The sequence below is a fragment of the Pyrus communis genome, chromosome 4, assembly GCF_041283825.1.
Source record: "Pyrus communis isolate YQ-2024b chromosome 4, ASM4128382v1, whole genome shotgun sequence".
Lineage (NCBI taxonomy): Eukaryota > Viridiplantae > Streptophyta > Magnoliopsida > Rosales > Rosaceae > Pyrus > Pyrus communis.
Window position 1 is genome coordinate 1,422,368 of NC_142568.1, and position 15,625 is coordinate 1,437,992.

Consider the following 15,625-nt stretch of genomic DNA (forward strand, 5'->3'; position numbering starts at 1 on the left):
CTAAACTTTTTCAAGTTCTTATTTTCTCTCAAATTACATTTTTGACTCACGCATCCGGGAGGCCCTTTGGCTGACACCCTCTCATTTTTTCTGGGCTCTCTTGTAAGGGAAATTTCGTCAAGTCAACCGTGTACAAAATTTGCATCCACAAATTAGTGTTTTTATTGAGAGTAAAATTGAGTTATAGAACGCGTGCTTAGAGATTTAAGCGAAGAAAGTAAATTTCATTATCTTCCCTCGTTGTTCTTTGTCCTTCATTCATCATCCTTGTTCACATCAAGTAACAATGGTGAACACGTGAAAAACCACGAGCAAGAACAACGGCCAAGTCTCGCAATCTGGGATTGTCATGAATTCTCCACGGTCAAGGAACGTGGATCCAAAGTTTTCGTTGATCACCACCCTTCGCAGCCTTTATCCGAGGCTTGGAGCCACTTTCGCAGCGAATTGGGATTGACGTGGCTACGTGGAGGCCCCAAATTGCCGTCAAGAATCTCCACGACGCAAAAACAGCAGCATCCGCAACAGCCCCGACAACAAAAACAACGGCGACAACAACTACCATTGGAGCATCCCTACCTCATTCAGCCGATTCCTGTCAAACAGCCCACCGCCAGTTCAGCCGCCTCCTGCTGAGAAGCAACCATCAGCTCGGCCACCATCTACAGAGAAACAATAAACCACCCCCACCCCCCCCGCCCCTCCCCCCTCCTCCCCCAATAGAGGGTCCATGTTGAATCAATTTCGCGGCCACAGCCCAGTGATTCAAAAACCCTAACTCTTATGTGCCTAGGCCCATCATTGCAGCCTCTGACGACTCTACTGCATTGTATCACGTCATTGCTAGCAGACGTGCGACAGAGCATACCACTAGGGGTTCTAGCCATCTGGAAGCTCTTTCTTTGCAGACCTTACCACGACGCTCACTCAGCGGACGAGGATGCCCAATCGAACTCCTCCACGGTTGTAATAATCCACAAAAATAAAGGAAAAAGAAAGGTTCAAATATGGATGGCATGGGTAGAAAAGGGTAATGTTAGGGAAACTAAGTTTGGAGACTAAATTTACAAATTAAATAATGTGTGACTAATAGAAATGAGTACGTTGATCAACATTTAAGTAATAACTCAATTATCAACATGTCATTTAGTTTCCAAAATTTTGTCTATAAATTTAGCCTTCTTAACATTACTCCGCAGAAAAATCAGTTTTTGAATTTAATCTTTTTAGTATTACTCCTCAGAAAAAGCTGCTTTTGAATCTTTAAAACCTTTATCACGTAACAAAATGGTGTTAAAAAATTAACACGTACATAAGAAAATTGCAATCTAAATTCTAACAGACTAATCAACTAAGGAGTTCCTTCCTCACAATGAAAGACTATATGAGACGAACAAACCTCAAAGGCTCATTTGTCACTGTGAGAGCATATAAAGAAGGGAAAAGTAATGTCAATATGTATGCAATATTGGTTGAAATTTGTATAAGCCAAGCTCAGTTAAAGGCTTACCGTTAAAAATTAAAAAATATATTTCCTTTAATTCCCATTGTCTCAGTGACCAAACAAACGAGAAGTGTCTGGTAGCTGAGCGAACTGCGACTCTGAGGATTATGATCGGAATATGAAATAGAAACATGGTAAAAAGAAAGAAGACGATGCATCTCAGAAGAAAATCAAACCTCTACTAGCAAGAGGATACATATCTATCAGCTACTAAAATACGAAATCTCGTAATGAAACTCTAAACCCTACTAAAAGGCTTGGAATATGCAGAAAGGGCCTGCTCATTCTGATTCCTTGTCACTTTCCTGCTTGACCTGATTCCTGTTTAGTAAAGATGGCCAAAGCGGTGCGAAGTTGGGAATATGGAGAAATCCTTCTGAAAGATTTGAAGGAAAACCATCATTGTCAACTCTTACAACCCTCTTAGGAGTGTAAGCCCACAATTGATTCTCATACGTAAACAAGATCTTCCCTTCCTTTGTGAATTTCAATATCTTAGTAACACAAAACTTAGAAGAGTATGTGAACTCATGCTCTTTAGTCCAAGACTCCTTCATCACCCAAATCTCAATCATATTAGATGTTGATCTAAGAATTAGGAAGAGACAACCATTGAGGACTCCGAGCTTGAGCGGAGCAATTGTCAGATGCAAACGGCAAGGCGGTAGTGGTAACTGTTGGAAGCACTCTCTTTCGACGTCAAATGCACACAGAAAGGGAGCACCTGCACTTAGAGAAACAGGGATGCCATATGCTAGAAAAGGACGGTCCCTGTTACGACTTTGAGCAATCCAATAAAGAAATCCATTGAGATAAACCCCACAATTTCCATGGAAACTGTAGATGGATTCTCCAGTTTTTCTCCAAATCCCAGAGCCAACTTTCAAAACCATTACATCACAAGACCCTTCAAACGGACGCATAATCCGGACTACTTTATAGAGGTTGCTAACGGGACTAAACCCAAACCCTAAACAATCTCTCTTTGCAGGTTCGGCAGGTGTTGGAAGAGTTAAAGACTCACCGGTGACAGGATTAGACAAGTAAAAACAATGGACCTCTTTCATCGAAGGGTACATGAGAGATTCGCGGTAGCAGAGGAAGCCGTTGCACGAACCCACAACGGAATATTCACGTACATTAGCTTTGACATTTGGGTAGATGATTTTACTGAAGCGCTTGAGCACGACCTGGTTTCGGTTTGAAGCCCTGTCGAAGTCGACCAGAAACTGGCCTTTCGATTTGGGGTGATTCAGTTCGTTGAACAAAAGGCAATCCGGCGTTCGTGAAAATAGGTCTTCTGTGAACTGAGGGTCCGATAGCAAACAACGCCAGGACTTGCATGTACGGTTGCACTCGACGAGCGTTTTGATTGGGAGTTTGCAGAAGATCTGCACTGTTACATCGTCTGGTAACTGAAGGATGTAGGGTTTATGATCGTGCTCTTCTTCTTCATTAACTTCTAGTTTCAGGGATCCGTCGCCGCTGCTTGGTGGGTGCCTGCAGCACGCTTTAAGTTTCTTCATCGTCGAGAGAGAGGGAGGGAGAAGTGTTTATCAGTATGACCTCCCCACTTAGGGTTGTTGTGTCGTTGGGTTGCGGAGACGGTAGATTGTTATGGAGCGAGGAGAGGAAGAAGAAAGTATGGAGAAAATTGTTGTTTTCTCAGTGGTTCAGGCCATATATGTATTAGAATGGATTTAAAACTACAAACGAAAAAGAGTCCTATTTTGCTACGGATAAGGATTCTCTGCTTATTTTTAGCTCCACCAGTTATCATGGAGAGATTATTTAGCATACTTGCAACACAAAATGATACAATATATGTCATCATATAAGTGTAGGGACACTTGAAAAATAAAATTTTCATCCACTTATATAATAACATCTAGTGTTCCATCTCGTTAAAATTTTCTCTTAACCGTGATGTATCACTACTCCTAATCCTTATATAATTGGGCCACGTCACACGTGTCTACTAATCATATGTTATCTAGGCATTTAATAAATATTTATGAAAATAAAAGCAATTAAATTAGGTTTTTTTTTATATTTATTTTATATTTTTTATTACGATTTGGTAGTATTCCTCTTTATTTGTAAGTAAGAGGTCATTTGAGGAGAAACCCATTTCGAAACTAGAAATGCAACTCTAACACTATTGACTCTCATGAGGCAAAGCACTAAGAAGCTGCTCATCTCAAGGCCTCCTGAAAGGTCTAGGATTATCTCCCCTCTTTGGAACCCTCTCATTTCTTCTTCTCCTATTTGAACGGACACGGTTAAGTAACGTCAACATTTTATATAGAAAGAGAAAGACAAAATAAAGAATGTGAAAAGAAGGGAGAGAAGGGGATGAAAACAGGAGAGGAGGGAATCCTAATCCCTCCTGAAAATCCTTTCTCTGAGAAAAGCCGTCTTGCTCTCCCACTCTGTTTTCCAAGTGGGTTGGATTACATCGAGTAGCTTCTAGGAAAAAATTGAGGCTTGTCTTTTTTTATATACACGAATGCTCCATTAACATGGTTCAATACATAGTGCATGCAACGACCCAAATATATTGTCACCATTTTTTGACAACACCCCACGTATTCAAGCACCAAAATTTCCCAAAAATTAAGCAAGTTTTTTAATCAACTTGAACAAAACCCGGATGAAATTGTTGGAAAATTTTCAGAAACGGATGATTAGAATAACCCAAAAGCCAAAGTGGTGAGAGAAATAAGAATTAGGGCATATAAGTCGTTTCATATTAGAGCATACAAGGCATTTGATATTTAAATTTTATGTGAGGTGTATTCATCAATATGGGTGGTACCAATTAAACAACCCTTAAATTAAGGTTTACTATTAAATTCCCCTAAAACTGTCTCTACTTATCAAGTTATCATTTGAAACTGATTTAGTCTCATTCTGTCATCTGAAACTGCCAATTCCAATTTCAATTCTTTTGGTTTCACTTCACCTAATGTTAAATTCAAAGGTATTTTAGACATTTCACTATTTAAACACCTTTTGGCTTTTGCTTTGTCTCCATCCTGTGCTTGGGTTTAGTCGACTAATCATCTTGACAAAACAAATTAGGGTTCATGAAAGAAAAGAAAGGAATTTAATGATTTATTGGATTTGAATTTTACTTTTTCAACGGGATGAGGTGAAGTGAGACAAAATGAGTTGAAAATGTGTTTCAGTGGGTAAAATAAAACAAAACCAATTTTAAAAGATAAATTGAGACTTAGTGGGAGTTTCATATACAATCCAACTAATAAGCCTTAAATTAAAGAAACACACTACATAGTTGTAATTTTCCGAGTACATGCACAGTGGGAGCTTCTACAACGAGTAAGTTTTGTGCGAGTCTGGTTCAGTTTAGCACAGTACGTAATTACCGATTAAAGTGATAATCTCCAGGGTTTTTATGATGATTGTTTTTTTTAACTCTCATCCCCTTCAATATTAGACTTTTAAATAGTGTGTTTAACAAAATATGGAGGTGCCAATAAAATAAAATAAAACCGTGCTAGTTCGAACCCCTCTAATTTCCCTTCTCATAATAACTAATTATCGATTACTAAAAGAAAAAAAGATTATGAATTATACAAATGTATCACAGTAGATCTTATAACGACAAATTTACATAAACCAAAATCGAAAAAAAATTATTAAGTAGAGTAGAATCTGACAAACTTGAAGATTTAGGCTTGCATTCAAATCAATAATTTCATATTATGACATTATATTTCCAGCGTAACGTAGAAGGCTGTGTTGGCAGGTCAAGATACGCTTCTTTCGGATACAACATGCAAATCTACAAAATTTATAATGTTGTGATTCAAGAGATAGCAAGGAACTTAACTTTCATTGCTAGGCCTTGCAATTCTTATTTCCTATAAAAATACATGCACTTTAAACTGCTTCGGTGAATTTCGGGATAAGATGTTTACTTGTACAGGTTATGTATTTGATCCTTGTACTGAGCTACGACTCGGTCCCTTCGAATTTTCATAGTTGGAGTCATTAGTCCATTATCAATCTGCACAATAGAAGGTATTACTAACCAGACAATTACCAGTCACGTCTGCAACTTGAATGAAGACGCGGGCAAAGATACTTTACCGTGAAGGGTTCATCCACAATCAAAATCGGTCCAATTTGAAACGAACACCCTGTAGTCCTGCATGAAATAGATAGGAAACTATAAGAAAAAGAAAACATTAGATTGTAATGGCCTCTGATGTTGTCCTCATAAGCTGTGTCCTTATATGTTTCTTGAAGTTTTTAACGGTAATGGCCTCTGTTCTTGAAGTTTTTTACGATGATATTATGACAATTTCTTTCATGAGTTTTTATTTCGGTGGTAACTAATTCATATCCGCTGTGTAAAAGATAATTTAAAAAGAAATCTTACCATCTTCTTAAATCTTCATATACCAAGTTTTTCATTTTATCCATACTGAGCTCAGAGGCATTAACATCTACAATGGACAACTTTTTGGCTGCAAGTAAAACCTCTTCTTTGTTTGGAACAATTATTGCCCCAAGTCGTCGTTGATCCTACATACAGAAATGCCATACGACACACAAAATCAGTACATGTGCTCTTAAATGTAGCAGAATATAGATAACTATAGTTCTGGAAAGTCCAATGCAGAAAAAGAAAAAAGAACAAAAGAAAGCTGCTGAAACTTGACCTGGCCGACCACTACAATTTGTTGAATTAGACTACTTCTCATGGCAGCTTCCTCAAGCTCCACTGGTTCAACGTTTTCACCTGATTTTTCAAGCAAACAAAAATTAAAGAACAAAAGACGGCAAGTAGGGTATTAAGAGGAGAAAAAAGGGGAAAAGGAGATGAGAAGAAATTTATTACAAAGTTATAAAATCGGAATCCACTACATTACCTTTCTTTTATGATAAAGAGACTTTTTTAACAACAAATTAGCATAAAGATACTCGTCAAATTCTCTAGATTTCAGACAAAGAAGAAAAATGGCGGGTAATTCTAAGAGAGGGGGGGGGGGTGTGAGAGGGAGGATGGGGAAGCGGAAATGGACCTGGTCGGCCTCTGAGGGTGTCCCCATAGGCCTATGGCCTAAACGGTCTGCTACTATTCCTTTCACTTCTTAGCAAGAAGATACATGGCGGTGTAGTAGAAGAAAATTAAAATATGTTTGTATACCTGTTGAAAGGACTATTGTATCCTTTGCACGTCCTTCCAGGACAATAACACCTCCACAACGACGACTTCGCCCTGTTGAGTGGTGAGGAGCAATCCAACCAATATCTCCAGTACTCAGCCAACCATCCTCATCTAGTACTTGCTTTGTAGCTGCTGGATTCTAGTTCAAAATGTGAAAACAAAAAGGTCAATTGACATCTTACGCAAGGAAAAAATAATATGAATTCTGATTATTTTGGGTGAAAGCAGCAGCAAAATGGCACCAATCTCCAAGATACATTGGCAAGAACACTTTCCACGCACTTGAACACATTAACTAGTGGGCACCTCAACATTTTCACCATTTCAACAGAGTAAAACCATTAAATACTATCTTATGGACTTGGATAAGTAGTACAAAGAAGCAACGTGTCTACAAGAGTAAATATGTTCAGAAAGTCTGCAAGTATATGGGGGAAAATTAAGGCTAGTGTGGAACATAAATTAATATTGGCCTCACATTATAATAACTTAAGCTTTTCTTCTTAAAAGCATCTGGGACAGTGGTAAACCAACAATTTAATCATGATACGGAATCTTGTGTTAAATCCTGTATGAAACACTGTGCTAACCCTGCTTGGACTTGAGATATATCTTGATGGGGTATATTCGGTTTAATGACAGTGGTGTACACATACACTCATATAAATGTAAATATATACGGAATGTATGCCTGCAAATATTTGGTGCACAACAGACACCTACCATGTGATAATACTAACCAGTTCAGTACCTCATATTGTAAAAGAGTTGCAGTTTAAAACATTTAACGGGTGGCTCCGTAGCTAGAAGTTTTGAACCTCTTTTCTGTGAGGATAAAGATGCTAAGAAGACGAGTCCTGGTTATAAGGATCACGAATAATGCCTAGTTTACATCTACTGAAGATTTCCATGGTTCTAAACTACACTCGTGTAATCTATTTATAATGGAGTCTCGAGAAGAATGGGGAAAACGAGTTTTAATAACCCTTTTTTCTTCACCAATATTACAGTACCCCAAGTTTTATGTTATTAGTCATACCAACTTTTATCAGATTTTACTATTTAAACCCACAAAATTTTAGCATTATCTTATCAGCGACTGAAAAATTAAAAAGCTCATTCTGATCCACAAAAGTTAATGTTACCTTATAGTATCCCTTCATCACTTGTGGGCCCCGAACGTTTACAATGCCACTTGAACCTGGTGGGAGAACTTCACCAGTTTCCAAATCTACAACTTTGAACTCGGTATGTCGAATTGGAGGCCCAACTGAACCAAGAACCTTCAAAAATTTACATCTGTGACGTTATCATACAATGTACCACATATGAAACTCACAGCCTTGAATAAAAACATATAAAAACCTTGGGCCTTTTATCACATACAAACACTTTACGTTATCGTCATAATTCCTTGAACCTTTTCTTACATATAACTTTGAACTTTTCCCTAACAAAGCAACAATAATTTTTTCAAAATATTACCTGTTTATTTTATTTTCTGCTATCACATGCACTGTCATAGGTGCCATTAACCAACAAGTACGTATCGTTTATTTATATGTAAATTAGATTGTTGTTCTTACATTATTGTTTGGCCGGCGAGCAGCAATAACTGGAGAAGTCTCGGTTAAACCATATCCATTTTGCACTTTCACACCAATTGCCTGCAAGCGCACATCGCTAGAATGAGAGTTGATTGCCCAAAACTTCTCTTTGGCCAGTAATATGTGTGTAAGAGTCTAACCTCAAAAAATTTATCAACGTGTAACGGCAAGCTACCTCCTCCGCTAATACCAGCCTGCAGGAAGCCAAGGAATGATTTCCTTAGTTCACTTCATTCCAGTTAAAAGCATCCATGAGATATACTTCGGAGACCCAAAAAAATGACGAGACAATCTAAATCTTCTCACACACACAGACTTTTGCAAATGAGAAAGAAATGTAGAAAATAAGTAGTTACAAGAACTCTAAAAGTTTCCTGACTAAAACACTGATCCTTCAGATATTTTAACCAATATATTCAGTTGGCTTGTGAATGATGATCTACAAACCAAACCACACAATCCACAAAAGAAAACCACAAAATACCCACTTTTCACACCGTCAAATTCTAATAAAAAGAAGCTGTGACTACAATAAATGACTTGAAAAAAGATGACCTTTGATATTCCGATAGCAGAATGAATTTTACTATAGACAAGCTTCTTTCCCAACATATGCAAAGGCCATAATATCGCAGCAACAACTCTTGCCCATAGCCAATCATACAGTGAAGCAAGATAAGATGCTTGCTTCTGGTTCCTCGTCAAATATGTTCCCTAAAAACGAAATTCAAATCAATCGATCCAATAAGTTTGGGTGGGAAACGAGTTGTTAACTAATAACACATTAGACATAATAAGATCAATAACTGAATGCGAAATCAGTTGTTAATCAGTTTGGCACAAGAAAGGCAATTAAAACAAGATGCCACTAAAAAAAAAATTTACCAGAAGATTCAAATGCATTCAGTCAAAAAAACTTTCTTTTTTATGGGACGGTAAACAAGATTATGAACAAATAGTTTAAATATAAAAGAGTTATATAACTGTTGTGATCACTATTCTATTTAGACCCTTCTAGGGTTATCATTAATGTATTAGAGCCTCAGTTCTACAACATCCTCCAAAAGGGTTATCTCCAGCTGAGATTTGAATTCCTAGGCTGTATTTAAACTACTCTAAATCTCAACGCATAGCTGATGTGGGACCCAAATGATCAAATTGCCGTTGAAAATTTTTCTATTGATATTCCTGTCACTACTATAAAGGGCGGGGCGTAAGCTCCCTATCAACAGGGTCTGTTCTCCTTTATATGTTCTGTTTTGACAGCAAAAACTGTTGAGGACGGTTGCTGTGTTTGAGACACGTGATGCCTAACTTGTTAATATAGTGAGGCACGTCATGGAACTTAAGTCATTTATGAAGACGTGATGTCTATATTGTGGATGCACAAGTACTCATTCAGCTACCGGGCCCATTGTGCGTTAAAGTAGGCAGAAGCACAAATTCAGTTTTTGTTTAGGCCTTTTGTTTCATCAGTATATTATGGCCTGTGCAAATAGAAAATAGCATAAACAAGACAAAGTACTAAGTGGTTGAACCTCGTAAATCCTCTTAAACTCCATGTATGCCAAACTGATCCTTATGAATGTAAGTGCAATAAACTTACGAGCAGTGGAGCTCGTAGAGATCTGTTTCTGAATCCCACTGCATGATGAAAATATGAAAACTTCTTTAGAACCCTAAATGAACAATAATGACTAACAGATAACCCTAAATGTTGAAACATATTTCTGTAAACGAATACAAAAAGAAGAAGAAAAAAAGGTGAAAATTCAACTAGTTGATGCATTGTACAACCAATTTTACAATTTTACAAACAAAACAAAGCGAACAAGGTGAAAAAAAAATCGACACATGTTCAAACAACCAAAAAAGGGAAACTCATAAGACAGTTGTCTACTCTGTCATTAATTAAAACCATACCTCTGCAGTAGCATACTTTCCAAGAAAAAGGACATACCTGTAAAGTGTCTCATACACTAAAGGAACTGAAATTATGAAATTTGGTTGATACTGTAGCAAATCCTCCTATAAACCAATAATCATATCAATTAGAACACCACAAAAGCAAGAAAAGGTATCGAATAACTGGATGTGAAACAAATTTGTCATTTTCTGTCACAAACAATATTCTTGTAAATTGTCGAATCACCGGAGAAGATTAAGGTAAAGTTATTCCTTTGAGAAGAAAAAATGGTTGGGGCAATGTGCAAGCCACATGCATGACTTCCCTATCATGTACTTTCTCGAGAGAACATTGTCCAGCTCTAGAAATAAATTTCTTCAGACTATAATATGCTGGAAAGTTGGAAACGGAGCAACTTAACATCCATGAAAATAAACAGTTCAAAACAGTAATACCTTCAAGTTCCTGACAGTTGTGTATACTTGCTCGATTCCATACGTCAATGTGAAATACTCACAAGCTCGTTCATAGGCATGCCAAGGTGGAAGCATGCTGAGAAATCTGTCCCCAGCTTCAGCAGGCACAACATCCCATAGGTTTTTTATCTGGGAAAAAAGCACATAGAAAATAGCCTCAAGTTAAAAATTATAGACATCTATTGGCTCCAATTATAACAAAAAGAAACAGGGGAATGTCATCCAAAATGCAAAGGAAGAACTAAACTACCTCTAACAATCATTTATGATTCAAATTAAACATAAAAGGAAGGCACCCAAAATCCATCTTTGCAACAGCCTAGAAGTCTCCAGAGACAAAGGCGTTATTAGTACATCTTGTCATACATCATAAGTTGGACAGCCTCCAGGCCGTGATATAAGTTCCATATCACTCACAAAGTTTGCAAATTATACGTACCCATTTTATTAGAGTTTGGGTCTGTATATTTTATTTTAATGTCAGATTCTTCATATGATGTAGGGCTCATCATGTATTCGAATTTCTAGAGTTCTAGAGAAGACAAGGTGAGTTGAAAACGAGCTAAATCTATGTACTTAGTAGCTTTTCCAACTTCTTCGGTAGGACACCATATATTGCACATTCACATTGATTATCAAATATGACCTTTTTCTTATTCTTTAAATGGCTTTTGCAGTACTTTTGATATAACAGGGAGATGCATGTTTTTGTCAGTGCAGTTTTACCTATCAAACAGAAAAGGTTAAATGACAATAAATTAATCCAGTGAAGTTACAGTCTAGATACTAGTGCTTTGTCGATCATACCAAGAGTATTCAACATACAAACCTGATGCAACAGATTTCGATGAGTTAGCATGACACCTTTCGGGTTCCCAGTTGTTCCGCTTGTATATACTAGTGTAGCTACATCATCTGAGTTGATAGTTTCATACGTATACTTTCCCCCTGAAATTAAGCCACATGGGTGTTGCATTCATTCATCCAAAGAGAGGAATATTATATTTCTAAGGAAGTGCATCGAAACAGAAATTATAAGCAGTGCAATTTCCATGTTAAACAAATACTATCAAAGAGCATATGTATTCCCAAAGTACAATGTGCAGGGCAGTAGTGATGAGCTGTCATTCAGCTGCTACATTGATTGAAAACCAGAATAGAAGACAATTCCCAGAAACAAACAACAGAAATAGAGAAATAAAATCGAACTGTGAACAACTATGATTGAGTTCAACGGCAAGACACCCAAGAGAAACTCTATAATCTGGTTACTGGCATGAAATTAGTAATAGACTGAATACGAGGTCTCCTAATAGACTATTTAAACTAAGGTTACTGCAGCCCTAGCATCCTAGATCTTCGGTACTATCTTAAAGCAAAAAAGAAACTGTTAGCAAAGACAGAGGGATGACATACGGGCATCATTAAAGTTGAGCACACTCTTACGACTCTCTCGACCCAGATCCAGAATCTCCTTGTAGTTAAAAACAGGAGTCTCCTCTTCACTGGCCAGGCTTGACTTCTCCCCCCAAAGCAGAATTACAAATTTCATGACAACCTTGGAAGAGAATGCTTCTGCGATCCGATTGAACAATTCAGGACTGTCCACAGCAAGTGCGACACTGTAGTAGTGATGAAACTTAAGATTATTTTTGGAGTCATCAAGGAAAAAAGAGAACGAAACATGTGTTAAAAATGCTTAAGATTATTTGAAAGAACAAATTTGCACTCATTAAGGCTCAAAAAGAGACCGACTGTGAAATCATGTTACTATAAAAAGTTGCAACTGCACAACTTTGAGAAGAGTATCAAATAGAAAACGATGAGACAAACCATGTTGAGTGTCAAGATTGAAAATGAATTTTACGGGTGAATATAATGTAAAATATACATCTAATAATTCATATATTGATATAACAAAGGTGGTGGAAATTGACTTGAATAAGCAGAACAGGAAAGTAAGAAAGCGCTTTGTACACACCTTTCAGAGTGATCATATATTTGTAACAACTCTTCCACTGAAGACCTTGAACCTCTTACCACATTGATAGCTCCAGTAGCCATTATACCTAAACCAACATAAAACATGAGGATAATTAAAATCCATAAATCATACATAGAGAAGAATACAAAATTTATTTAATAGCACATTTGGTAGGCCAAAAACGGAACTGTACCCTGATCTGCTACAAGCCAACGACATGAATTATCGGCAAAAAGTGCAATTTTGTCTTCAGGCTTTACTCCAACAACTCTTAGGCCTTCAGAGAAATCCAAAATTTCCTCTTCCAGCTGCAATTTCAAAATTGGAATAAAAACAAAAGTTATAAACATAGTACTATCATTTCTTCGTATTAACATCGGAAGAAGAAATGATAAAATCGGTATCGATTTTCCTGAACCACGCGATATAGAGGCAATTGGATATAGAGACAATTGGATGAAGCACGCGAAAGAAGATAAAGGAACAAACAGTGAAGGTAAAACAAATATGTACGGGAGAATTAGAATCGGAAAAGAAAATTAACCTGTTTATAAGTCATACTTGAAGGCGGGTCATGGTATGGATCTGTCAATGCTACACGATCACCATATCTCTCGGCTGAAGATCTCCAAATGTCAGGAACTGCTTGCCACTCATTAGATACAGAAGCACCATTCCTGTTTAGGAATGCACTTTCTAGAAATGGTGAATACCTTCTTATCAGCAGTTCCGCTGTCTGTAACTGAATATTTCAGATACAAATATATGTCAGTATTCAGTACCCTCTAGCTGTGTTTCAATCCAAATACTCGGGATCGTTAGACCACATTGCAAGGTGAATTACCTACCGGTGTCTGATTCCCTATTTAAAACATGACATTAGGAATAGTGGTAAGAATGTCACAGAAACGGCGGTGCAACAAAACCAAAACAATTCAAATTACTAACTAACGAGCACATAACATGATTGCCTACTCAGTTTGTAACGCATCCAGCGTCAGAAGTACATTCAACAATAACCGAAACTAATATACTAAACCCGATTTCATGTCTAGGAATCTCAACACAGCTCCTATCTCAGAATACTATCAAATGCAGTCACAATCTCACTAGCACTAATAGAATTATAAAAGTAGTAACAAAATGAACAAAAACATATTAAAAAAAAGCGGAAATGATACAAATTCAACATAAACCAACCAAAATTTAAAAAATTCATGAAATTCTCAGAAAAGGGTGTTCAAGAATCACCTTTGATTCGCAAAACACTCGAAACTCGCGATTCGGAAGAAACCCACCTCGCCTTCCATGCCATGTTCGAAGAAAAACACTTCTGCTTCTGAAACTGCAGCTAGAAAACAGGAATTGAAGGGCACCCCCACAATCAGAAGAGCTTGCCAACAAGAAGTTGGGCCTCAAGGAAAAGGTGGCGCCAATTTGATTTGCAGAAGCAGCAGATGAAGAAAGCATAGCTGATATCTCTGTGTGTTTTGTAATCGTGCGCCTCTGACTTTCTACAGATTTTATGCGTAATATACTGAGAGTGTGAAGGAGAGATGTCACAGCGACAAGAACAACGATACGAGCTTCATAGTGTTCGTCGGAGTGTGGAAATTGAGATCTTTAGTCGACCAAAGTACTAAAAAAGTCGGACGATTAGATGGGATCTTTGAAGTGTTCGCCACTTTACAACACAACTGGTTTTGACAGTGAGATCATCAATTGCCATACTTTATCAAAACACGTTAGATGTTCGTTTTGTCTTGTACCTTTATCTACGTTTTGTCTTGTACCTTTAGGTACCGTTTGGTACGTGGGACGGGACGGAACAGAGTGGGACAAGGCGTTCCGTCCCACGTTTGGTGCGCCTAAAACGGGTGGAACGAGCTGTTCCACGAGACGAGTTTTGGATGAATTTTCGTTCCACCTCACCCCCTGGAACGACTCGTTCCACATCCGTGGAACACCCGTCTCCTTCTTCTTCCTCCTTGTTTCCATCCGAGGGCATCTTTGCTCTCGCTCTGTTCCGTTCCGTCCTATCCCGTCTCGTCCCGTCCCATCCTGTTCCGTCCCGTCCCGTCTGCATACCAAACGATACCTTATATACCAAGTCCAAACCAGCAAACATTTTATTTTTTTAAAAAAAGAGTAAATTGTAGCAATCATCTTTCAATTTTAATCAAATTGGAGTTGTGGTCTCTCAACTCATCAAAACGTATAACTAGGATCCTTTTCGTCAACTTCATTAAAATTTTACCAAAATGAGTTATGTTGAAATGACCATTGCTACAATTGGGTTAAAATTGATGGATCATTTCTTTAATTAGGTTAAAGTTGATGAACCATATCTCCAATTAGATTAAAGTTGAGGGACTATTAATAATAGATTTTTAGTTGATGGACTATATTTGCACGTTTTGATGAGTTGAGGGATCAATGCTAATGAATTTTTAGTTGAACGACCATTGCTCTAATTAAATTAAAGTTGAGAAACCATTTTTACAATTTACTAAAAAAAGTAACACAACTTTCACGTCTTGTCGCTTAAGTGCTAGGCAGGTGATTGATGCCTCAATTAATTCTTCAACATTTGAAAATTAAAAAAAAAAAAAAGACGACTAGACCCTAGCTTAGTCCACTTAAACATTGGCTAAGTCGCACGCAACTCTCATTTAGATAGAAAATAAATTTTATTTTATATTTATTTTTTCAAGAAATTGTAATAGATTTGTTAAATACTTAGATGAACATTTCCCATATTTTTCAATATTTTCTAATACTTTATAATCTTCATGTCATTCTATTTGCAATTTATTTATTTTAATACAATTATGTATTTTTATTTAAGTATAAGTAGACATTTATTTATACGTTATATAAATTAAAAAACTATCTAGTCTCTCGCCTAGACGCCTGGGCACTAGGTCTCTGCCAACCACCTGACCAGC

General features: G+C 37.3%; 2 protein-coding genes across 2 annotated transcripts; both read right to left on the minus strand.

The window, feature by feature from the left end:
- Window positions 1-1,478: 1,478 nt before the first annotated feature.
- On the minus strand, window positions 1,479-3,162 carry LOC137723179 (F-box protein At3g07870-like). The gene has a single exon (XM_068462352.2). It carries the CDS (start codon window positions 3,028-3,030, stop codon window positions 1,786-1,788), a length of 1,245 nt encoding a protein of 414 aa, XP_068318453.2. The 5' UTR covers window positions 3,031-3,162; the 3' UTR covers window positions 1,479-1,785.
- A 2,021-nt stretch (window positions 3,163-5,183) lies between these two features.
- On the minus strand, window positions 5,184-14,450 carry LOC137723367 (putative acyl-activating enzyme 16, chloroplastic). Its single transcript, XM_088692184.1, has 18 exons — window positions 13,929-14,450; window positions 13,222-13,419; window positions 12,871-12,985; window positions 12,675-12,762; window positions 12,110-12,315; window positions 11,523-11,641; window positions 10,673-10,822; window positions 10,272-10,339; window positions 9,850-9,955; window positions 8,867-9,025; window positions 8,452-8,505; window positions 8,291-8,371; window positions 7,850-7,987; window positions 6,684-6,843; window positions 6,196-6,275; window positions 5,913-6,058; window positions 5,621-5,678; window positions 5,184-5,537 (listed from the first exon to the last, which is right to left on the minus strand). The coding sequence occupies exons 1-18, from the start codon at window positions 14,145-14,147 to the stop codon at window positions 5,445-5,447; spliced, it is 2,238 nt and encodes a 745-aa protein (XP_088548310.1). The 5' UTR covers window positions 14,148-14,450; the 3' UTR covers window positions 5,184-5,444.
- Window positions 14,451-15,625: the final 1,175 nt, after the last annotated feature.